This window comes from Stegostoma tigrinum, chromosome 32 (assembly GCF_030684315.1).
Source record: "Stegostoma tigrinum isolate sSteTig4 chromosome 32, sSteTig4.hap1, whole genome shotgun sequence".
Lineage (NCBI taxonomy): Eukaryota > Metazoa > Chordata > Chondrichthyes > Orectolobiformes > Stegostomatidae > Stegostoma > Stegostoma tigrinum.
This window is the reverse complement of record NC_081385.1, coordinates 32,992,001-33,015,426: the sequence shown is the minus strand read 5'-3', so window position 1 is coordinate 33,015,426 and position 23,426 is coordinate 32,992,001. Positions and strand designations below refer to the sequence as shown.

Sequence of the window (23,426 nt, the reverse complement as noted above, 5' to 3'; positions counted from 1 at the left end):
TAAATTGGAAAAAAAATTAGCCAAAGTTCCAGTGGGAAACCTTCAGGCTCATTTCCCAAAGGGTCAAATATCCTTCCAATGTTCACAACACAGACTTGAAGAAGGTTGTGGATGAGGTACAGAAAAGCTGCCAATATCTGTGGAATTGTAGCCTTGAACAAGTCACTAGATATACAAGAGAAAATAGACAGGCAAAGCAAAGTGTGCTGTCTGAGCATTATTTTATGAATGACTAAGGCTGGAGGATGTCTGTAGGCTGTTAACCCCTTTAAGAAACCATTCAGCAAAGTCAAAAAGTCCAACCAATAGCCAGCTACATATTACACCCAATCTACTGATACCTGGATATTGCGAAGGAAGTGAGCAGATTCAATGGACAGGTGGATATTTTCAGGCAGAGAGAACTGCTGGCGAATTCCTCCTACAGACAAGACTGTGGAGGCTTTGGCATACTGCATACAAAAGAAAACTAATTAGCAACTGGAGACAGAGACATTCAGTAAAACAATATCATGCACGGCCCAGCAATGCGGAACATCATTGTGCCAATATTTTGGGCTGTGTTAATATATGCTATGTTTTGCATGCCATATACCGTTGCGATGTCAGTTTTAGTATTAACAATAATTGGACAATTTGTACTATTATATAGAAGGATTAAAGACGTGCCAGAATGAAAACCAAACAAAAACAAACTAATTTATTTACAAGAGTTCTGTGAAATTATAAGTTATTTAAAGGAATGTAATACTTGACTGTGTTTAACCCCAGTTTTTTTTATAAAGTTGAGGCAACAGATAAAATTTCCTTACCACTGGTTGGGTTTGGAGCAATTTCAATCAACTTCCTTGTAGGTGCACGCTCAGACTACAAACTGTAATTTGTTAAATCTGCATGGCCATAAGGATAAAGAACAATCTCCACCTATCTGGACTCCATTTTCTCCCCTCTGGTACAGGAACTCCCTACCTACGTCCGTGACACCACCCACACCCTTCACCTCCCCAGAACTTCCAATTCCCCGGTTCCCAACACCTCATTTTTACCATGAGCATCCAGTCCCTGTACAGATGGCCTAAAGGCCCTCCACTTCTTCCTGTCTCACAGGCCTGACCAGTCCCCCTCCAATGACACCTCATCTGCTTAGCCGAACTCATCCTCACCCTCAACAACTTCTCTTTCAATTCCTCCCACTTCCTACAGACAAAGGGGGCGGCCATGGGTACCCGCATGGGCCTAAGCTATGCCTGCCTTTCTGTAGGTAACTTTGAATAATCCCTCTTCCGCATCTACACTGGCCCTAAACCCCACCTCTTCCTCCATTACATTGATGACTATATCGGCGCTGCCTCGTGCTCCCACGAGGAACTTGAACAGTTTACCCACTTCACCAACATCTTCCACCCCAACCTGAAGTTCAACTGGACTATCTCCAACACATCCCTCACCTTCCTGGACCCCTCTGTCTCCATCTCAGGCAACCACCTAGAAACCAATATCCATTTCAAGCCCACCGACTCCCTCAACTACCTAGAATACACCTCCTCCCACCCACTTTCCCTGCAAAAATGCCATACCCTATTCCCAATTCCTTTGCCTCTGCTGCACATGCTCCCTGGATGAGGCATTCCACTCCCATACATCTCAGATGTCCTCGTTTTTCAAGGTCCGCAACTTCTCCCCTGCAGTGGTCGAGAACGCCCTCGACCATGTCTCCCACATTTTCCACAACTCATCCCTCACACCCCGTCCCCGCAATAACAACCAAAAGAGACCTCCTCTCATCCTCACATACCAACCCCCTCAACTTCCAGATCCAACGCATCATCCTCCGACACTTCCACCATCTGCAATCCGAACCTACTAGCAAAGACATTTTTCCCTCCCCACCTATGTCTGCTTTCCAGAGGGACCACTCTCTCCGTGAATACCCTGTCTGCTCCACATTCCCCGTCACCTCACCTGGCATTTTTCCCTGAAACTGCAAGAAGTGCTACACCTACACCCACACCTCCTTCCTCACACCCCAGCCCAGACCCCAAGAACTCTTTCCACATCCAGCAGAGGTCCACTTGCACATCTGCCAATGTGGTATACTGCATCCGCTGTACCGGTCATGGCCTCATCTATGTCGGGGAAACCAAGTGGAGGCTTGGGGGCCACTTTGCAGAATACCTACGCTCAATTCGCAATAAACAGCTGCAACTCCCAGTCACGAACCATTTCAACTCCCCCTCCCATTCCTCAGACGACATGTCCAGCCTGGGCCTCCTGCAGTGCCACAAAGGTGGCACCCAAAGGTTGCAGGAACAGGAACTCATGTTGCGCTTGGGAACTGTGCAGCCCAATGGTATCAATGTGGATATCACAAGCTTCAAAATCTCCCTCCCCCCACCGCATCCCAAAACCAGCCCAACTCATCCCCGCCTCCCTAATCTGTTCTTCCTCTCACCTATTCTCTCCTCTCACCTCAAGCCGGACCCCTATTTCCTACCCAATAACCTCATCCTGCCTCCTTCACCAGTCAGTCCTCCCTGGACTGACCTATCTCCTCCCCACCTACACTCACCTTTACTGGCTCCATCCCCGCCTCTTTAACTTGTCTGTCTCCTCTCCACCCATCTTCTCCTCTATCCATCTCCAGTCCACCTCCCACTCTCTCTCCATTTATTTCAGAACGCTCTTGCCCTCCCCCATTTCTGATGAAGGGTCTAGACACGAAACATCAGGTTTCTTGCTTCTAAGATGCTGTTTGGCCTGTGTTCATCCAACTCCACACCTTGTTATTCCAACACAGGAACAGGCCCTTGGGCCCTCGAAACCAGCTCCACACTTTGTTATTACAAAATGAACAATTTTGTTTGTATTTTCTAAGTGACAGTTTTTATTTTTCAGTCTATTTTTCTTTCATTTCTGGTTGCTGAGCAGTCTCTTAAACAGGCTGCAGGCCAAACAAATGAAGTCTTATTCCAAAACTGCACTCCACCCCTAAAGTGGGGTGTCAGAGCAAGAGAGGCAATAAAAAAACAAACTGATAGAAGCTAAACAAGTACATAGAATTACTGAAATGTTATCAGGGATGTTGGCCCAGAAAATTATGCAGAGAGACTAGAGAAAAGTGATAACAAACTTTAAACAGCATTGCTCATTGATGTTGGAAGAATGAGTAATGACATTACTGAAGTTTCTGTGAATAGTAACATGCACAGAGATAGGGAGGATGTCTCCCCATGAGGGAATCTGGTACCACAAGGCAGAGTTTAAAAATGAAATGTTTCCAATTTAAGATGGAGAACAAGAAGAGCAAATTGTTCTTTCAGAAGATCATGTGTCTTTGGAATTCTCTTTTACGCTGCCAAGAGAGTCAGGGGTTGTGGGCGCAGGCAGAAAAGTAGAGTTAAGGTTGCTGTCAGGTCATTGAATTGACTGATACAGCAGGTTCAATAGCCCGGATGAACTCCTTACGCTCTTAGAAGTTTATAAAATCACGAGCGGCATAGATAAGGTGAATAGCAAGGGTCTTTGCCTCAGGTTGGGGAGTTCAGAATTAGGGGGTATTTTTTAAGGTGAGAAGAGAAAGTTTTAAAAAGGACACAAAAGACAATTCACCACCCCGCACCACCCCCCCCCCACCCCCCACCCCCCCAGCCCCCACCCCCCACCCCCACACACACACACACACACACACACACACACACACGCAGAATGGTTCGTGTGTGAAATGAACTACTGAGGAAGTGGTGGATGCAGGTACAGTTATAACATTTAAAAGACATTTGGGCAAGTACATAAATAGGAAAGGTTCAGAGGGATATGGGCCAAATGAAGGCAAGTGGAACTAATTTAGTTTGGGAAGATGGCCAGCATGAACTAGTTGGACTGAAAAATCTGTTCCCATGCTGTATGATTCTACTGTTTCTAAAGATCTTACGTGTCACCAAACAACACAGATTTAAATAAGTGTCAAAAGAATTCAGAGGTAATGCCTGGCCGTAAGTTTTTTTTAAATATAACAGTGAGCTGTTATGATACGAAATGCAGTACTTAAGAGCAATGAAAGTAGCTCAGAAGAGTATTGGACATTAAAAAAGTGCAAAGGCATAAGGGGAGACAGACTAATTGAATAATTCTTCTAAGATACTAGCATAGGCACCATGGCCAACTGTATGAAAGGACTACATTAAAATACAAAAAGTTACAACTGAATGCAATAGAGAAAGCAAAATTCATTTCAAGTGAAACGCAAAACAGGAGAGAGCAAAGAAAAGGACGATCAGGAATAGTACGTGCAGAGTGCTTGAATTTTATTATACATTTTTGCAGAATAGGATTATAATTCAGAACAAAGCCTATTTAATTTTGTTTATTGTAACATTGTTTTGTTTCAGTATCTGGTTGACACATGAAATAGTTATTATCCTTCAATTGGTTTACTCACAGTTGGGTCTTTCTCTATGACCACCACTCGGACCCCTTCCCGAATTGCCTCTTTTTTCTTCAACCAGTAGGCAGTGGACCAGCCAATTACCCCTCCTCCCACAATAACGATGTCAGCCCACTCAGGTGGCAGTCCAGGAGTCTGGGGATGCAGTGGACTCCAGTCACTGCCAGGGAGTACTTTGTTTGCCTTCTGTCTAAATTTGACAAACTCCTTTTCTAGATCTGCAACAAAGGCAGAAGAGTATTTCAACGATAGGTAATAACTACCACAAGCAAATATACTGCATCAAGCAACTGTCAAATCATCTTCAAATCATGATCCAACATCCATGAATATCTCAGCAACAAGTGATAGGAGCCCCCAAATATTTTACCCTCCTCAAGCTAAAGAGGCCTAATGGTAAATGCAGCACCACAATTATTTCCAGGGCAAAAGGAAGCTAACACAGTATTAACCAGAGGTAAAAATCCTAAATGGGTCTAGTTTGTATGGTTCAGTATTACACTGAGCAATATAATTAATTGAACTGTCAGGTTATTTTCCAGAATCAATAAGATTTCTAAGTCTGAACATGATTGCTTACTTTAAAGGTTAGTGCTAATTAGCTTGGAGAATATCAGTATTTATTTTGATGTCGAGGGATTTAAAGTCATGCCTCATTTACAGCTGAGGAGGTTGTAATTCAGCCCATTAACTTCACGTTGGCTCGCAGTCAAACAATCCAGCCAGGGGCAGTTTTAAAGGTGATAGGGGAGAGGTCTAAGACACACGAGTCCATTTCACACCCACCACCACCGTCACCGCCACCACCACACACACACACACACACACACACACACGGCGGTTTGCATGTGGAATGAACATCCTGAGGAAGTGGTGGGACTAGTTTAGTTTGGGATTATGCTTGGCATGGACTGGTTAGAATCTCTGTGCTGCATGACTTTATGACTCCAAATAGGTAGGGGGGAGGCTATGGAGTGTGGAAAAATTTGAAAGCTGGAATGATGAAAAGTATTCAGTCAGAATTGTTGCAAAATATGTAATAACTGGCACATACCTGGAGCAGATTCGGCCAGCTAACAGAACTTTCTGGGTGACGCTTATTCACTATTTGATTTTCAACTGCGGCACTTCAAAGGGATGCTTCCCCCACAGTGGAAGGTGCTCTTTTATACTTCCCTAAACTAATGGGCAGGGGTGAGCCCATTTAAACTGTAAGTGATTCCCAGCTGAGAAGTCATGGGATGTTTCACCAATGTAATGACTGTAGCTTTCTAATTTGGGAAGGCTTCTTTGCCTTTTTAGTTTTTAAAAAAAAGAAAAACAAACAACTTCATTACTAGTCAAAGAGTGGATAAAAGCAAACAGTTAAACTAGAGATTCTTAAAAAAAATGATTAGGCCTCAGGGGATTTGCTGAAATGAAACCAGGGATGAGGGGTTTCAGTTTTAGGGTGGGGCTGGAAAAGCTGGGACAAGTTTAGGAGAAAACCTGATGGAAGTGTTCAAAATTTGAGTGATTTCAGCAATGAATACGAGGTTTAACTATCCAATGGTTAAGGGTAAATAAATAAAGGACATAGATTTAAAGTGACTGGCAAAAGAACCAGGGAATGTGAGCGAAAAGAAAGCATGTAGCAAGCAGTTATGGTCAGGTGTGCACTGCCTGAAAGTTTTGCTAAAGCAAATTTGAAATGAGAATCAGCAAAACACCTATTCATGCTGTGGGTGCTTTTTTGGATCAAATATTGATTCAAAGACATGCTACTGTGAGGTAGATACAAATGATTGCACGGTCTTATTTGACCACCAAAAGGAGCTTTCCTGGTATCCTGAACACCTTTATTCTTTGACAAATAGTTTGTTTAATCACATTTAGCATTCATGTTTACTGAGCCATGCTGTACTGTATGTGAATTTGTCCTTGATCTGAAATGCGATGACTTATGGTGATAGAACATAGGAAACAGGAGGACTAGACCATACAGCTGCTTAATGGTATGGCATTCAACATAATCATGACAATTTCTAACCCAGCCTCACTTTTCTACACACTTCCCAAATCACTGCCAGTTGAGGACGTCAAAAAGGATTTGAACATCTTTAAGGAAAAAGGACAAGTTGCTCAAGAAAAGAAACAGGATGGCAAACCACCCAAATTAAAGGTGCTGTTAGATTGGTGAATTTAAAGGCCATCTGAAGAGTCACACTTGAAAAATTCAAGTCTTAGCCTTGTGAATCCAAGAATTACTCTTCAGCTTTGAGCGATATTCCCTTTTGATACCTTACTGATTCTGTGTTGCTCCGGATCTTCATGGGTGACCTCTACTGGTTTTAAATGACTCCGTTATATTTCCTTCGCCCAATCTCTTTATATATAGTACTTATTGTGCATGGCTTGCAACAACATATTCTGAACAAACTGTTTTGAGAGGCAAGGCAAACTTTGCTCAAACAGTATACAGTACGTGTACTACTCAAGTCTAACTTCAACTGGGTCTGCAGTAGTATGGAACAATATTGAATTCTAGGGAATGTTGCAGTCATCTTTGTGTACACTTTACTTTATAGCTACTTCTTTACAAGTTCCTGGCACCAATCTGGCTTGCAGACAATGTAAGCCTAGAAGTATTAAAAATTGAATTCAAGGGAGTAGACAGTAAAAAAATTTATCTTCCTATTGTAAATCATTATCTGTGTAAAGCCCAAGATCCCATTTGCTTGCTAAATTCTCTCTCAATACCTACTGCCACTTACAAAGACCAATGGGAACGCTACAGCTCCATCCCTTTGTCAATCCTGATTCCACAGACCACTGTATACATATCCATCCATTTCTTAAAGTAGCAGGACAGTAAAATAAAATGACTAGGGAAGCATATAGGGTAACAAAGTGTGGAGCTGGATGAACACAGCAGGCCACCAGCATCTTAGGAACCCAAAAGCTGACGTTTCAGGCCTAAACCCTTCATCAGAAAAGGGGGATAGCGAGAGGGTTCTGAAATAAATGGGGGGGGGGGGCGGAGGTGGATAGAAGATGGATCTTCAGGACCTTTGCTCCACCATGTCCTGAAGATCCATCTTCGGTCCACCTCCCCCTCTCTCCCTATTTATTTCAGAACCCTCTCGCCATCCCCCTTTTCTGATGAAGGGTCTAGGCCTGAAACGTCAGCTTTTACGCTCCTGAGATGCTGCTTGGCCTGCTGTGTTCTTTCAGCTCCACACTTTGTTATCTCAGATTCTCCAGCATCTGCAGTTCCCATTACCTCTGATCAGCATACAGGGTACCTGCCTTTACTTGCTAAGGTACAGAGTGTAAGATCAAAGTAGCTGCGCTGAAACTGTAGAAAATATTGGTTAGACCCCAGCTAGTTCAAGAATCCACATTATAACAGGGATGTGATTACACTGGAGGGTGTACAGAGGAGATTTTCCAGGGTGTTGAATGAATGGAAAGTTTGAGTAATAAAGAGACATTTAGATCTGTAAAATTAGAAGGGACGTGGACAAGGCGGATAGGACGACAAACCAAAAGAACTGCAGATGCTGTAAATCAGGAACAAAACCACAAGTTGCTGGAAAAGCTCAGCAGGTCTGGCAGCATCTGTGAAGATAAAAAAAAATCAGAGTTAACGCTACAGGTCCAATGATCCTTCCTCAGAATGGGATGCGAAGCATTTTTTTCCTCTTTACAGATAGATCAAAAACGAAACAGCATAACTTTAAAGGTAGCCAGCAAAAGGTTCAGAGAGGACGTGAGGAAATTGATTTTCTCTGCAGATGGTGGTGGGAATCCGGAACTCGCTGTAAGGTGGTGGAGACACGCAAACGCTTCTAACATTAAAGTAGTACTTAGGTCCACACTTACAATTCCACACCCATACATAACTATGGGTCAAGTGCTGGAAAACAGGATTAGAATAGTTATTCCGCCTTGGGAGCCTTCAACTCAAATGGTCTCAATGTGGACTTTGCTAGCTTCAAAATATCCCTACCCCGACCTCATCCCAAGACCAGCACCCCTTCATCCCCACCTCCTTGACCTGTCCATCTTCTCGCCCACCTATCCACTCCTCCCACCTCACTAATTCCTCCCCATCATCACCTACAGTCTCAGAGACAATGGGAACTGCAGATGCTGGAGAATCCGAGATAAGTGTGGAGCTGGATGAACACAGAAGGCCAAGCAGCATCTTAGGAGCCCAACAGCTGAGATAAAGGGTCTAGGCCCAAAACGTCAGCTTTTGTGCTCCTAAGATGCTGCTTGGCCTGCTGTATTCATCCAGCTTCACACTTTGTTGCCTAGTCTCTATTTATTTGAGTCCCCTTCCCCTCCCCGATTTCTGAAGAAGGCTCCAGGCTCGAAATGTCAGCTTTCCTGCTCCTCTGCTGCCTGACCTGCTGTGTTCCCTCAGCTCCACACGGTTTTATCTCTGACTCCAGCATTGGCAGTTCCTACTACCTCTTAGGCTAGTTAAATCCTTGTTTTTGACCAGTGCCAATTCGATGTCACTGGTAGCATTAATGTGGTAAGACAGGCTTTCAAGGGAATAATACACATTCCGAGTTCTCATGAAAGGTCCCAGCAACTAAGTGTGTTTCTCTCTCTCCTCACAGGCTTTTAGTTCTCCAAACTTCATGGAACTTTCGACAATGCCAGAAAGCGACTAAATGTTGATTGCTGGGGACACTGAGGGTCATGCTGCCACAAAGGCAAGACAGCGGGCGACAGACAATTCTTGTCTCTGTTAGGCTGAAGCCCCTTACCTTTCCCGAAGCCGTTTCGTTTCCGGAACCGGGCACTGCTGCTGATGGCGACCCAGCCTGGCCCTCGGCTGGTTAAACAGGGGCAGCGGTTCGGGAAGCCCAGGGGCCAGCATGTACGGACGACTCGGGACAACATTCCAGCAACTGCCGGAGCTGCTGCCCATGCGTGGCGGTGCGTGCACGGGGTGGCAGGGAGAGGGGCGCGCACGGCCCAGGAGGCGCGTTTTGCCGTCCGCTACGTCATCACGCAGGAAACGGCGACTCATCACGTGATATCGGGAACAGAACGGAATGTCTCTCTGATGAAGGGTCTGGGCCCGAAACGTCAGCTTTTGTGCTCCTGAGATGCTGCTTGGCCTGCTGTGTTCATCCAGCTCCACACTTTGTTATATTGCTGGAGAAGCTCAGCAGGTCTGACAACGTCTGTGGAGAAAAAACAAATCAGAGTTAACGTTGCGAATGCGGTGATCGTCCCTGTCAGACCTGCTGAGCTTTTCCAGCCACTCCTGGTTTTGTTCCCGATTTACAGCATCCGCATTTCCTTCGTTACGTGATATCTTCTTGTTGCACCATTACAGCGGGAATTTAAAAATAAGACCTGACCTCACTGTAAGGGTGGTGCCTTTGCCCTTTCCATGTGGTCTATCAGTGCTTTCCCATATTGCTGTGTTAACCGCAGAGTTGTGAAGGCGCTGAACCCGCCCCATATTTCCCTCAGGTAGACAAACTGGAGCCTGAAGAACACAACAGGCGAGGCAGCATGTGGAGGAAAGGGGCAGTCAATATTTTGGGTATTACCCTTTTCTCTGCCTCAGTCATTTTCTTTGTTCGCATTCTGCATGAAATAATCTATGGACACTGGTGTCCTGTCGCTAAGTCATCTGTTATTAACGTACAGCTCACTGAGTCCACACTGACCCTAAGGGGTTGGATGCAATGAAGTCACTTCCTCTGGGGAGCCTGGAAGGATGGATATAGTCATAAAAGTATGGATCGAGTATTTGGGAATAAAATCAGCCATGCATCACCCCTGACAAACTGAGAGATTGAAATTCTCTCTGTCATAGAACCCATCCCCCCAGAATGGAAGGAGCCCATTTGGTCATCAAATCCTTACCATCCCATACAGCCCCAACTCCCTACCCCATCCCTATAATGTTGTAGTTACCATGGCCAATCAACCTAACCTGCACACCTTTGGACTGTAGAAGGAAACCAGAGCACCTGGTAGAAACCCATGCAGACACGTAGAGAATGTACAAACTCCACATAGACAGTCGCCTGAAGGTGGCATCAAACCCATCTTCCTCATGCTGTAAGGCAGAAGTGCTAAGCTGCCATGCCACCTCTATTTTTAGCTACAAGGCAAGTCTTGCAAAATCATGGAAGTGCTTCCTGGTCAACCTACCTCTGGGTATTTAATTTGGATTTCACTCAGGCAGCCAATTTCTAATCAAAACATTGAGCCAATCTAGATGAATCTTTCTCAGTCAATTTTGCCACATCAAGCTTCAGCCAGAACCTTCACTACAATCAATAGCAACTGAACCAGGTGCTGCATATGAGAGACCAGAACCGAAGTTATACATTTAATCTAAAGGTTGACTGGTCCAGGTTCTCAATCTACCTTATGCAAAATTAAGGGTTGGAGTCCAGAGCCATGTTTTGTTAAAGACTGGTTTTACAATCTCTGAAATGGCTGTGCCAGTATCAACTGTCATTAAAACCAGGTGACCATTTATTTTGAATGGTTCTGTTTTGGGCATTGCTGAGCAATTTAACTGTTCCAAACCAGATGTACATGGACTTGTGAGGGTGTGCACTCTCCAGGATATTCAGCAGTGAGGTCTCTGACTCAGCTTAGGTCAAGTGGGTCTCTTGCTGTCTCAAGTCCACATACAGGCAGCAACTACAATGGCTTGCCAGCCCAGATCCTAAAGAACTTTGAAACTGTTTGGCCAAGGTTTGGCTTTGTTATGGGGTTTTGCTTTGGACCTAGAAGCCCTCGGATCAGGAAATGTCCTGCATGAGTCTATGCAATTACCTGCATTCAAGTGGTGTTCCCCAAGCTAAGTTGGGCTGGCAAGGGTATCCACTTCCATCAGAATATCCTGCAGCTCATTTGGTTCACTTGTCACATTTTCCATTGATAAAAATCAGCTGTGGAGCCTGTTTGAAGTCCAGTTGGGCTTCAGCTAGTAGGCATTTTTGCATGTTTAATCCCACATACCAAGTGGTCTCTCAGCATCACACTTTGGGTTAAACCAAAATCGCATGCCTTTGCCAGTCATCTTAACCTAGTCAAAAATCCAAATACAGATTCCCCAGTTCTCAAATTGCCAAGTAAAACTGATAGCACATCTCAGAATTAGAGGAGGTTTGGCATTATAATATTCCTTTACTAAATCAGTCAACCTCTGAAAGGTTTTAGTATTTGGTGCCTCAAAAAAGTTAGCCTCTTAATAGCCAAAAAAGCTGCACTCCACAAGCTGGCAGGAGAATTACTCACTGCTTTTCATCTGTCTCAAAGTCATTTACCTGGAAAAACATGCATTCTTTCCACATACTGGGTCTATTCTTTATGGCAGCAACAGTCAAGCTTCCTAAATAAAGGCATGATGCCAGAAATGCTTACCTCATCTCAAAGATGACTGTTGCAAGTGAATATTTTCAGGGGCATACTTTTCTGCCACTGTCCCTGAAATTACTCCACAAAGGCCAGTAACCCCACCACCGAGTCAGGCTTTATTTGCACATGACATATCCTCCACCGATCTCCAGCTGTCAGAGTGAACAGTACGACTGTTTATACCTGTCAGCCAGGGCTCCCTGATTGGACCAGATTAACAGCCCCAATCAGGGGACTCCTATTCTAAGGGTCCACCTGTTGCAACCTTTGGGATTCTTCTTTTCAAATCGGGACACAATGAATCTTTAAATCACATTGGGATTTTCTTGTCAGTGAAATCTGTCAAGTGTGAGCCTTGCGCAGAAGAAAGTTCAAGCTTCGTGTCAACACCCCCGGCAACGCCATGGTGACAGTCTCCAGGAAGTGATGCGTCTCCTAGGACGTGACGCACCGCGGACCTGACGTGTCCTTCACTCCACACACACACGCATCCTACTCCGGTTTGTTCTGGATGGTTCTGGGGTCGCTCGCGCCATGCTCGACTTCTTCACCATCCTCAGTAAGGGTGGCATCGTGCTCTGGTGCTTCCAGGGTGTCAGCAGCCCCTTCAGCGGCACCGTCAATGCGCTCATTCGGAGCGTCATCCTCCAGGTGAGGGCCCGGGGAACGGTACCTGGAGACGCTTAGGAGTGAAAGCAAGACCGCGGCGATGGAGAGAGGGGACTCAGGGTCTGGACCGCAGAGGGGGAGAGAGTCCATGGCCTGGGAGGGAGAGGAAATCGAAGGAAACCCCGAGCTCTGGCTGATTTCCCCTTTCCCGACAACCATTTACCGACGGCCCCTGAACAAGTTAGGGAACGATCTAAAGCAGAGAGCTTTCTTTGCTTCAGGCCCATTCTATTGAGATCGCTATTATACAGTTCAAAACTGTGTACGTGTTATCTCTAAAGATGACTGACTAGCGATATTTACAGTGTAACAGCTGTGACATTGATCCACAGCCATTTATCCTATATAAACAGTGAATTGAGCAACGTTTCCTCCAGTGTCAGACTCCTATTGACTAGATAAACAGAGATTTGTACTTCATCGATAGAGAGTAGTGATTGCCCACCCCACTGCATCAATAGATGTTCACATTGAGCCTCAATCTTTCTCTGGCACAAGATTCAAAAAGAGATATGTTTTTGTAGTGTGGAGACAATGGAGACAACAAGGACTGCAGATCCTGGAAGCTAGAGTCATTAAGTGTGAGACTGGAAAAGCATGGCAAGTCAGACAGCATCAGAGGAGGGGTAAAGTCAGTATTTCAGACCAAAACCCTATGTCAGTCCTGAAGAAGGGTTTTGGCCTAAAATCCTGACTTTACCGCTCCTCTGATGCTGTCTGACCTGATGTGCATTTTTTAGCCTCACACCTGTTTATATTAGCATATTTCACAAACCCAGCTTCCCAGAGCATGTTGCTTCAAGTTAAGTATTGTCGAAATGTGGTTGCTGTTGTCATTTGCAGCATCCATTTTACAGACTGCCATGTCTGCAAAAAAAAATGTGATAACACTCAGATATTTGTTTCCATGGTATGGGTCAAATAATTCAATACTAGCCAAGTTAGGACTTGAATGTCCCCTTTTTCAGTATAGTGCTATGGGATATTTTATGCCCTTTTTTGAAAATAAATGTGTCTATTTATTAACACAGTTGTCAACTGAGATTTTTGGACTCATATATTTGGAGTAGAATGCAAACCTTTTAAATGGAGTGGAGAGTATTACTGGTAATGGGAACTGCAGATGCTGGAGAATCTGAGATAACAAAAGTGCAGAGCTGGATGAACACAGCAGGCCAAGCAGCATCTTCGGAGCATAAAAGCTGGCATTTCGAGCCTAGACCCTTCTTCAGAAAGGGTCTATGCTTGGCAAATAAGCAAAATGAACTTTTCACAGCCCTAGTTTGGTTTAGTATTATACAACATAGAACATTACAGCGCAGTACAGGCCCTTTGGCCCTCAATGTTGTGCCGACCTGTCATACCGATCTCAAGCCCATCTAACCTACGCTATTCCATGTACTTCCATATGCTTATCCAATGACAACTTAAATGTACTTAAAGTTGGCGACTCTACTACTGTTGCAGGCAAAGCATTCCATTCCCTTACTACTCTCTGAGTAAAGAAACTACCTCTGACATCTGTCCTATATCTTTCACCCCTCAATTTAAAGCTATGCCCCCTCGTGCTCGCCGTCACCATCCTAGGAAAAAGGGTCTCCCTATCCACCCTATCTAACCCTCTGATGATTTTATATGTTTCAATTAATTCACCTCTCAACCTTCTCTCTAATGAAAACAGCCTCAAGTTCCTCAGCCTTTCCTCGTAAGACCTCCCCTCCATACCAGGCAACATCCTAGTAAATCTCCTCTGCACCCTTTCCAAAGCTTCCACATCCTTCTTATAATGCGGTGACCAGAACTGTACACAATACTCCAAGTGCAGCCGCACCTGAGTTTTGTACAGCTTCACCATAACCTCTCGGTTCCGGAACTCAATCCCTCTATTAATAAAAGCTAAAACACTATATGCCTCCTTAACAGCCCTGTCAACCTGCGTGGCAACTTTCAAGGATCTGTGTACATGGACACCGAGATCTCTCTGCTCATCTACACTACTAAGAATCTTACCATTAGCCCTGTACTTTGCTTTCTGGTTACTCCTACCAAAGTGCATCACCTCACACTTGTCTGCAGCAAACTCCATTTGCCATCTCTCAGCCCAGCTCTGCAGCTTATCTATGTCTCTCTCTGCAACCTACAGCATGTGCCAAAAAGGGGTGGACGCTAGGAAGTTGTTTCCGTTAGGCGGGGAGACTAGGACCCGTGGGCACAGCCTTAAAATTAGAGGGGGTAAATTTAAAACTGAAATGAGACGACATTTCTTCAGCCAGAGAGTGGTGGGCTTGTGGAATTCGTTGCCACAGAGTGCAATGGAGGCCGGGACGTTGGATGCCTTCAAGGCAGAGATCGACAAATTCTTGATCTCAGAAGGAATCAAGGGCTACAGGGAGAGTGCAGGGAAGTGGTGTTGAAATGCCCATCAGCCATGATTTAAATGGCGGAGTGGACGTGATGGGCCGAAATGGCCTTACTGCCACTCTTATGTCTTATGGTCTTATGGTCTTAAATCAAATTAATATTGCATGCGGCGTGATGCATTGGGAAGTGAGTTGGTGAAACTGGTTTACTTCAGAATTCTGCCATTTGTGAGTCTTCAGTCAGGGAAAGACCTGTCTAATGTCTAAACAGTATGCTATCAGTGTTCCCAGCTTGGGCTAGATGTTTTAAATAAGTGGATTGTGAATTTTCAGAGCCTCTGACATGCAGAACTGTAGTATCAAAATGTCTTCTCACTCTTATTTACAGAGGACAATCCAGTTTGGGCATGTTGATTTAAAGATATCTGCTTTTATCTCAGATTTGCCCCACTTTCCTCATTGTTGCATCTGAAATCACGTCCTCTTTGAATATCGTTGTATTAGATCGCTGTTTACTCATCGAGCTGGAAATGCATAGCAGATATTATTGAGGTGTGGTGTAGAAATGCAGAAATGGCCACGTTTGTAATTCAGCATTAAACACAGTAATATGATTAATGTGCTAGTTGCAATCATGCCAATGCAGAATTCCATATTCCCATTTGGATATAATTTGTCTCTAAATCTCTGTACAGTATTAATTGTATTGCATTGTGGGCTTCGGGATGAAGATGAAAATTTTTTCGTCATTCTCTGCAGAAGACATCATCTGTGATCGATCTGCTTCTGCATAAAACATAACTAGGAATAAGCTGTAAGGAGGCATACTGTGATCTGGGGATATCTGCATGATATTTCCCCCTTGCTCAGTGTGTTGTTTCTTGTCTCTCAGCATTGTGTGAAGCAAAGAGACTGGTATCAGGATTTATAATCACATTAGGGAGTTGAATCCCTTGCTTGTTAGTCAGTCAACAGCTGAATTTGGAATGGATGATGTATCAAATGAATGACAAATCGTAATAGCTGTTCTGGGTTGCTTCTGCAAATGAAACATAGAATGAACTGTCACATTGAGGTGGTTGTGAAGTTGTAAAGTGGATCTTCAAAAAAATGTAAGTGTTTTTCTCTTCATTTCATTTGAATAGAATAACTGTCAGTTCCTACACCATGGTGTTTATCTCGCTTCAGTTAGGATAGAAGTGAGGCTATATGATATTTTCTTCATTCTTTGATAGAAATCAAACCAGCCTCAGTGATCTCAATTGAGAAGTGTAAGAGTAAGGTGAATTTATCTGTCTTTCCTTGTTATTGAATAGCTGAGTGATCAGTCTGCTATGGCATTTGTAGAAGAGGTCCTTGTGATGTCAAGAATTTCTTCCCAAGTGCCTCAGTCTTTGAGGAGAGTTTCAAGGAACATGGGTGAAAAGGATGTGATCTTCGGGTGACAAGCTCAGAATGCAGAAAAACATCATCTGAAGTACTAGACTAGTTTCATACTTAAGATCGGGAAATTAATCAAAAAGCCAGTCTGAATTGCTTTGATGATTTACTGCCTCTACAATCAAATAGCTTGTTGGCAGTTGTCACTCTGGTTCATGTTCTTGATTTGAGTTGCCAGCTCCTAACAATTGGCAAAAAAAGAGGAAATAACTGCAGATGCTGCAAAGCAGAAACAAAAACAGAAATTGCTGGAAAAAACTCAGCTGGTTAGACAGGATTTGTGGAGAGTAATCGGTTAACATTTAGTGTCTAGCTGTTCTGAAGAAAGGCCACTGCACCCAAAACGTTAACTCTGATTTCTTTCCACAGATGCTGCCAGACCTGAGTTTTTCAATATTAAAAGATGCCATCAATTTGCAAATAGCACTATGTTGCAGAAGCAAAACAAGTTATTAAATAAATAATTGGATTGTACATTCTTCATAATGCTGGTTGAGAGATGAATATTGACCAGAATACACAACCTTTTCAAACCAACTGAATGGAAGAAATTTGTAGCAAGGGAATCAACCGTGACGGCTTCTGTTTCCGTTTCCGTGTCTGTGCTAAACTATTCTTGGCTAACACCATCTACCTGGAGTTGGGTTGAATAAATTGGTATTCAAGATTGACAGAAGGAATAGTAGTTGATCAATGATCTACTCTCAAAAAATAGGTGGTTCACACACAATTAAGATATATTCCCCCAAAGGGGGAATCAGGCAAACAAATCTAGAGGTCCCTGGATGACAGAATTGGTAAATATTTGATAAAGGGTAATGGACATACCTTAGTTAGAAAATACACTTGAGAACTAGGCTGAAGCTGTAAGGTTCAGAAAGGTGATGAAATTCAATCAAGGGATCCCAAGAGACCCCAAAAAATTTGCAGTGGATAAGAAAGGGAATCCCAAAGTGTGCTGTGGACACATAATCAGCAAAAGGGAAGCAGAAAAAGGAATAGAGCTGATTAGGAGCCAAAAAGGGATTTACATATGGATGCAGAGATCTTGGCTGGAGTATTGGATGATTATTTGCACTTGCACTTCCCAAGGAGGAAGATGCTAGCATGGCCTTGGTGAAAGAGGAGGAAATGTAGACACCAGAAGAGATTAAAACTGGTAAGGTTGAGGTTGTGGATAGCCTATCTATACTTGAAGTTGACAAGTTTTACAAGAGTTCTGAAGCAAGTGAGGGTGGAAATTGAAGAGGCATTGGCATTAATTTTTCAGTCTTCCTTAGACTCAGAGGTGCTGTCAGGGGACTATCCCATTGTTCGAAATATGACATAGTGATAAGCCTAGCAATTAGACCAGTCAGTTTAACTTTGTTTGGGAAACTTGTAGACAACAATTTGGGGCAAAAACATGAACAATGTGGGTTAACTAAAGAGAGCCAGCATGGATTTCATTTGGCAAAATAATGTTCAAATAACCTCCTGGAGCTTTTTGATGTGGTAACAGAGATGATCACAGAGCTGTTGATGTGGTACACATGGATTTCCAGAAGGTGTTGAAACAGTGCCACTTGAGAAACTTTTGAGCTAAGTTAGAGACCATGGAACAAAAGGGGCAGTGACAGCATGGATACAAAATTAGTTGAGTGACAAGAGGGAATAATGGTTAAATTGAGTGAGCAGTGACATCATGGTAATGTCACTGACTTAGTAATACAAAAAACCCAGATTAATGTTTTGGGGATATGGGTTTAAATCCCACCATAGCAGATAGTGAAATTCTAGTTTATTAGAAATATGTAGATAAAATTCTAAAAATCCATCTAATTTATTGCCATTTAGGGAATTAAATTGGCTATGCTTGTTTGGTCTACATGTGAATCCAGACCTACAGCAATGTGCTTGCCTAAACCTCTAGGCAGTTGGGGATCAGCAGTTAATGCTGGCCTAATTAGTAATGCCCATGAGCTCTGAATGAAGTTTTAGAAAAATGTTTTTTGGGCTTGGGAATAATGGAATCGCCTGGGGCCAGTTTTGTTTTTGCATTTACTTCTAGATATGGGAGGGATGATTGCTTTTACTGATAGTGTTTTTATTAGCTAGACTTTGCACTTCAAAGCACATTTTTGATGAATGAAGGAACTTCACCAGCATTGTAAAATGAGGAATATAGTTTAGGACTTCAAAAAGATAAAAAGCTACATGTTGGTGGAGTGAGTACATCGGTGGCAGATGAGATTTAGTGTGAAGAAGTGAGAGGTAAAACTTTTGGTACTAAGAGCATATAATGACAGAAAATGAAGGCTGTTACTTCAAAGGCAGTGCAGGAGCAGAGGTTTTTTTTTGTGAATGCAGATTTAGTAAATTAAATGTAGCAATGCAGGCTGAGAGAGCAGTAAATAAATCATAGAATATCTGGTTTTTTTTAATTACACATAGAATAAAAGGTCAAAATTCATGTTGAACATCTAGAAGATACTAGTTTAACGTCAGGAATGTTGTGTTCAGTGTATTTCAAGAAACGTATAAAGGAAAGTGTTTGGAAGAGGTTTACGGGAATGGTTCAGAAATGAGGAATTTCAGCTACAAAGATAGATTGGAAAAGGTAGCAGAATTCAAAAAGACAAAGGTTGAGAGGAGATCGGGTTGAAGTGGTCAAAATCATGAGAGATTTAGAAAGAATGTTTGGGGAGAAAATGTTCCTTCTCGTGAAAAGCGTTGAGAATGAGATGACATAGATTTCAAGCAATTGCCAAAAGAAGCATAGGCGATGTCAGGGAAAGATTTTTTTTTTCTGTGCAGCAAATGATTAGGGTCTGTAGTGCACTGCCTGAGAATGTGATGGAAGTAGGTTCAATCAAGACACTCAAAAGCATTCGAATATGTTTCATTGAAAAAGAACATTGTGCAGGCTTACCGAGAAAAGGTGGGCAAAATGGCATCAGATGAGATGCTCATTAGAAGAGTGACACAAACATAATCTGCTGAATGGCCATAACTTGCATCGTAACAGTTGTGAATTTACTACCTCAAGTGACATCTGAAAGCATGGTGTTACCTTCCATACGTATGTTGTCAACACACAGCTGTACAAATCCACGACTGTTTTCAACCCTTTTACAATGTCTAAATTGCCAGGCTGGTTGACTGACATTCAGTACCTATTTGGGCGTAATAATGTTACATAACAAATAGCCAAAGCGATGGTATTTGGTCCCTACTACGAATTCAATCCCCTAGTCACGCTTTCCAATTTCCTCACAATCATGTGAGGCTGTACCAGACTATAATATCATATTTGACTCCAAGATGACATCCAAGAACGTATCCATACCATCGTTAAGATAATCTATTTCCATAACACTGCCCATCTCATTAATCTATTCTTGAAATTCTCATCCAGGCCTTTGTTACTGACTAGACTTAGCAATTGGAAAGCACTACTACCCAGCCTCCCATACACCACTTTTATATAAGCTTGAGGCATTTCTTGCATGAACCCTTCTATAAATAATATCTAATTTATTCATCAGCCCTGCGTTCACTGACCTATAATGGCATGCAATATCTTGAAATTAAAATTCTCATGCTTCTTTCCAAATGATAAAGGCATAAGCGAGAGGAGCATATATCAATGATATAGCTCCTTAAAGGTGATGTAAACACCATTAGTGAGAGTTTACTTTGATTCCATTTTCCTGTATGCTTTGCGTAAATCCCTCAGTGGTCTTGCCACCACCCCTCCTTCAGGCCTATAACCCTCCAAGATTACATGTTTTAATTCTGCCCTTTCAAGCATTTCTGATGTGAGTGGTTCACCATTAGTGAATGTTCCTTCAGCTTCTAAGACTCCGCTGCGCCAAGTCTGATTTCTAACCTTGTGCAAAATTTTACAGCTTGCTTTTCTTTTCAAGTACCTCAGAGATTTTATCTTTTTGGATTTTTGCCCTAATGCCTTTGTTTATCTCTTCCATTGTTTTACACATACGACATTGCAAGCACTTCTACAAATGCAGGAACATTCTTGAAAAATGTTTGTTTTTGAAGTTCTGTTCCAGCAGCTGCTGCTGTTTAATGGCTTGCTTCGTTTATTTCTTGATGTAATTATGGAATTCCTACAGTGTAGATTGAGGCTATTCAGCCCATTAGGTCTGTATTGACCCTCTGAAAAGCATCCCACCCAGACCCACTACCGATGATCCTCGTAATCCCACATTTACACGGTTGATCCGCCTAGCCCGCATGCTGTAAGACAATTTAGCATGAGGAATCCACCTAACCTGCACATCTTTGGGCTGTGGGAGAAAACCGGAGCACCAGGTGGAAACTCTGAGACATGGGGAGAACTTGCAAACTCCACATGGACAGTTGCCTGAAATTAGAATCAATCCAGGTCCCTGCCACTGTGAGGCAGCAGTGTTAACCATTGTGTAAAGACATATATCAGTTGTATTCTGGTTATGAAGGTATCTCACTGGAAATATGGTAGCCAGTTTCCATCCAGCAAGGCACCACAAGCAATAGTCAGCAAAGGGCTAACTCATCTATGTAGATATTGTCACTTGAGGGATGAAGGCTGACCAGGACAATTCAGCTTACATAGCACTATGCAAGTGTAAATTAGCATTGAATCAGAATGTGCTTAGATACCTTAATAAAAGAGAGATATTTTAAGGAGTATCTTAAGGAAACTTTATTCGTAGATGACTGACCTGGAGCTATCAATTTATTTGCAGGAAGGTAATTCACCCTTTGATGATGTATGACACTAGCCTAGTTTATGTGCACACGATCTTGAATTGAACCTTCAGTAAGTTTTGAAAAATTAAGAAGTGAGATGGTTGGGAAAATGTTTTCATTTCTGAGTAAGCCCAATACTCAGGACCACTAATGTAATATAGTGAATTCAGAGGGACCTTTTTACCTAGACAGTGGTGAAAAGTGGTTGAAGCACACAGATATATTTAAGGAGAAATTATCTAGGTTCATGAGGCAGAAAGGAATAGAAGGATTAGCCGAGAGGTTGAGTTGAAGGGGTTAGGGACCATAAACACTGACAAAGACTAGCTTGGCCAAATGGCCTGTTGCTGTGTTATGAATTCAACATAATCAGTCACATGGTTGTTCCAGATAGAGGAGGGGCCCTGGGGGCAAAGTAATTAGACATAATGTATAAAAGACAGTTGGATAAGTACATGAATAGGAAAAGTTTTTGGAGGGATATGAACCAAACATAAGCAAGTGAGACTAGTTTAGATTGGGATCATGGTCGGCATGGTTGGACTGAAGGGTCTGTTTCCATGCTGTATGTCTCAATGACTCAACCTCATTAGCTGCTGGAGCAGAGGTAAATCATCAATGTGGTGAAGTGGAGTTACTGAGTGCGTAAGCCCCACTATTAACGAATTGGTCAAGATTATCTGCTTTATCACAACTTGAACAACATTGCTCATCTTCACTTTAAAACTGCTGCAGGCATCTCATCTGATGTTATTGAAATGAGCTTTCTGCTTCTCTGCTAATAGATACCAGAATTCAACAGAGAGAGGCGATTGTCTTTGTAGACTCATAGTGGTTTATAGCACAGAATGAGGCATTTGGCCCATCTTGCCTGTGAGAATCAGTGAATATTTGACTGCACTGATCTCATTTTCCGCCTGGTGGGCCTTTTGCTTGTTCTATTTGAGGAAGCTCTGTTAAGGGACCAAGGCCCCTCCTGGTAAACAAAGAGCAAGACTGTAAAGAGCAAAATGAGTCTCCGTGATTCAGGGGTTTACAGACTTGAATTCATACAAAAGAAAATTGTTCTCATTCTCAGAATATAGGGTGTCACTGGAAAATCTGGCATTGTCGCCTAGCTCTACCTCCAGCTGCCCTTTTGAAACGGTGGTGGTGGATAATCCAGTGGAATGCTCTGCGGTCATGATACTCCTTCACTTTGACTTGTGGCTTGATACAACTAGGTGTACAGCTGCCAAGATGGAATTCAGACTCATGTTCTCTAGGTTATTAGACCAATAATGAATTCACCAGCTCTGCATTTTCAAATATAGATCCTCACATCCAGAATATGTTTGAGATTTATGGTAATGAGTTAAACAAGCCTGATGTGAAAAAGGGAAAAATGGTTATCAGATTAAAGATAAACATGATGACTGGCTGGTGTCTAAAGTTGGGTACTAAAAAACCTTGAAGTATGAAGAGTAAATTTGGGAATTGTGGAAATAGTTATACCCATGTTATGATACGTAATTCAAACCAGCAATTCAAGAAATTAATATTCTGTCTTAATATTATAGTTGTTAGGGGATATAAAGTTAGTGTGAGAAAATGGTGTTGAAGTAAAAGATTTAAACATCATCTAGTTCAGTTGTAGCAGAGGCTGGGCTGAACCAAATTGCTTATTGCTGCTCTGACTTACTAATTTTTGGTAACATGGTTCAGATGTTGGGCAGACACAAAGTGAGTCAATCTGCATAGAATTTGTTTGCAATTTCTAATGTAGAATGAAACATTTTGTTTCAAATATCACAGTAAATTGTCATCCCCTGATATCATTAACAGAAATTACGAGGTTAATTTGACTTTTTGAATGTTTCCTTCTCATTCTGGTTTGCCAGTGCCACAAACAAGCTATCTAGTTTGTCTAGCAATTGTAATAAATTATATATGCATTGCATGTGTATGACCTAGTTACCTTCACCACCAAAGGTGCACTTGTTTTTTTAAGTCTGTAAACAATAAACCTCAAAATCTAATGGACGGATTTCAATGAAACTTAGTACATAAGCTGTCATCTGAGAAAGATTTGATTAGTTTGGCAAAGCTCTGGATCAGATCCTGGAATGTTTTTATAGGAAAGCATTGTTTGCCCATCACTAATTGCTGTTGAAATGATTGTCATTTGAGAGGGCAGTTTAGAGACAGCCACATTGCTGCAGGTCTGGAATCCTATGTAGCCTAAACCAAGGAAGGACTGCAGATGTTCTTCCCAAAAGGACATCAGTGATCCAAATGAATTTTTACAGTGATCATTTTCATAGCTGCCGTTACTGAGACCAGCTTTCCCTTCCAGACGTTTATTCATTTAAATTTAAATTTCACTAGTTGCTGTATTGTAATTTGGA

General features: G+C 42.6%; 2 protein-coding genes across 5 annotated transcripts in view; one reads left to right on the top strand and one right to left on the bottom strand.

Annotated features, from left to right (window-relative positions):
- foxred1 (FAD-dependent oxidoreductase domain containing 1) overlaps positions 1–9,444 on the bottom strand; it is a 47,272-nt gene extending 37,828 nt beyond the window's left edge. Inside the window, exons 1-3 of one of the 2 annotated variants that reach the window (XM_048562021.2) lie at positions 9,208–9,438; positions 4,439–4,662; positions 342–452 (exon numbers count right to left, since the gene is read on the bottom strand). In XM_048562021.2, coding sequence (XP_048417978.1) covers positions 342–452; positions 4,439–4,662; positions 9,208–9,343 — 471 coding nt within the window. In that variant the 5' untranslated portion in view covers positions 9,344–9,438. Of the gene's footprint in view, positions 1–341; positions 453–4,438; positions 4,663–9,207 lie in introns of both variants that reach the window. The other variant, XM_048562023.2, reaches the window with a different exon arrangement.
- Positions 9,445–12,265: 2,821 nt separating this feature from the next.
- Positions 12,266–23,426, top strand: part of srpra (SRP receptor subunit alpha) — a 60,377-nt gene continuing 49,216 nt past the window's right edge. For all 3 annotated transcript variants that reach the window (XM_048562312.2, XM_048562311.1, XM_059638977.1), the window contains exon 1: positions 12,266–12,487. In XM_048562312.2, the coding sequence (XP_048418269.1) occupies positions 12,371–12,487 (117 nt within the window). In that variant the 5' untranslated portion in view covers positions 12,266–12,370. The remainder of the gene's footprint in view (positions 12,488–23,426) is intronic.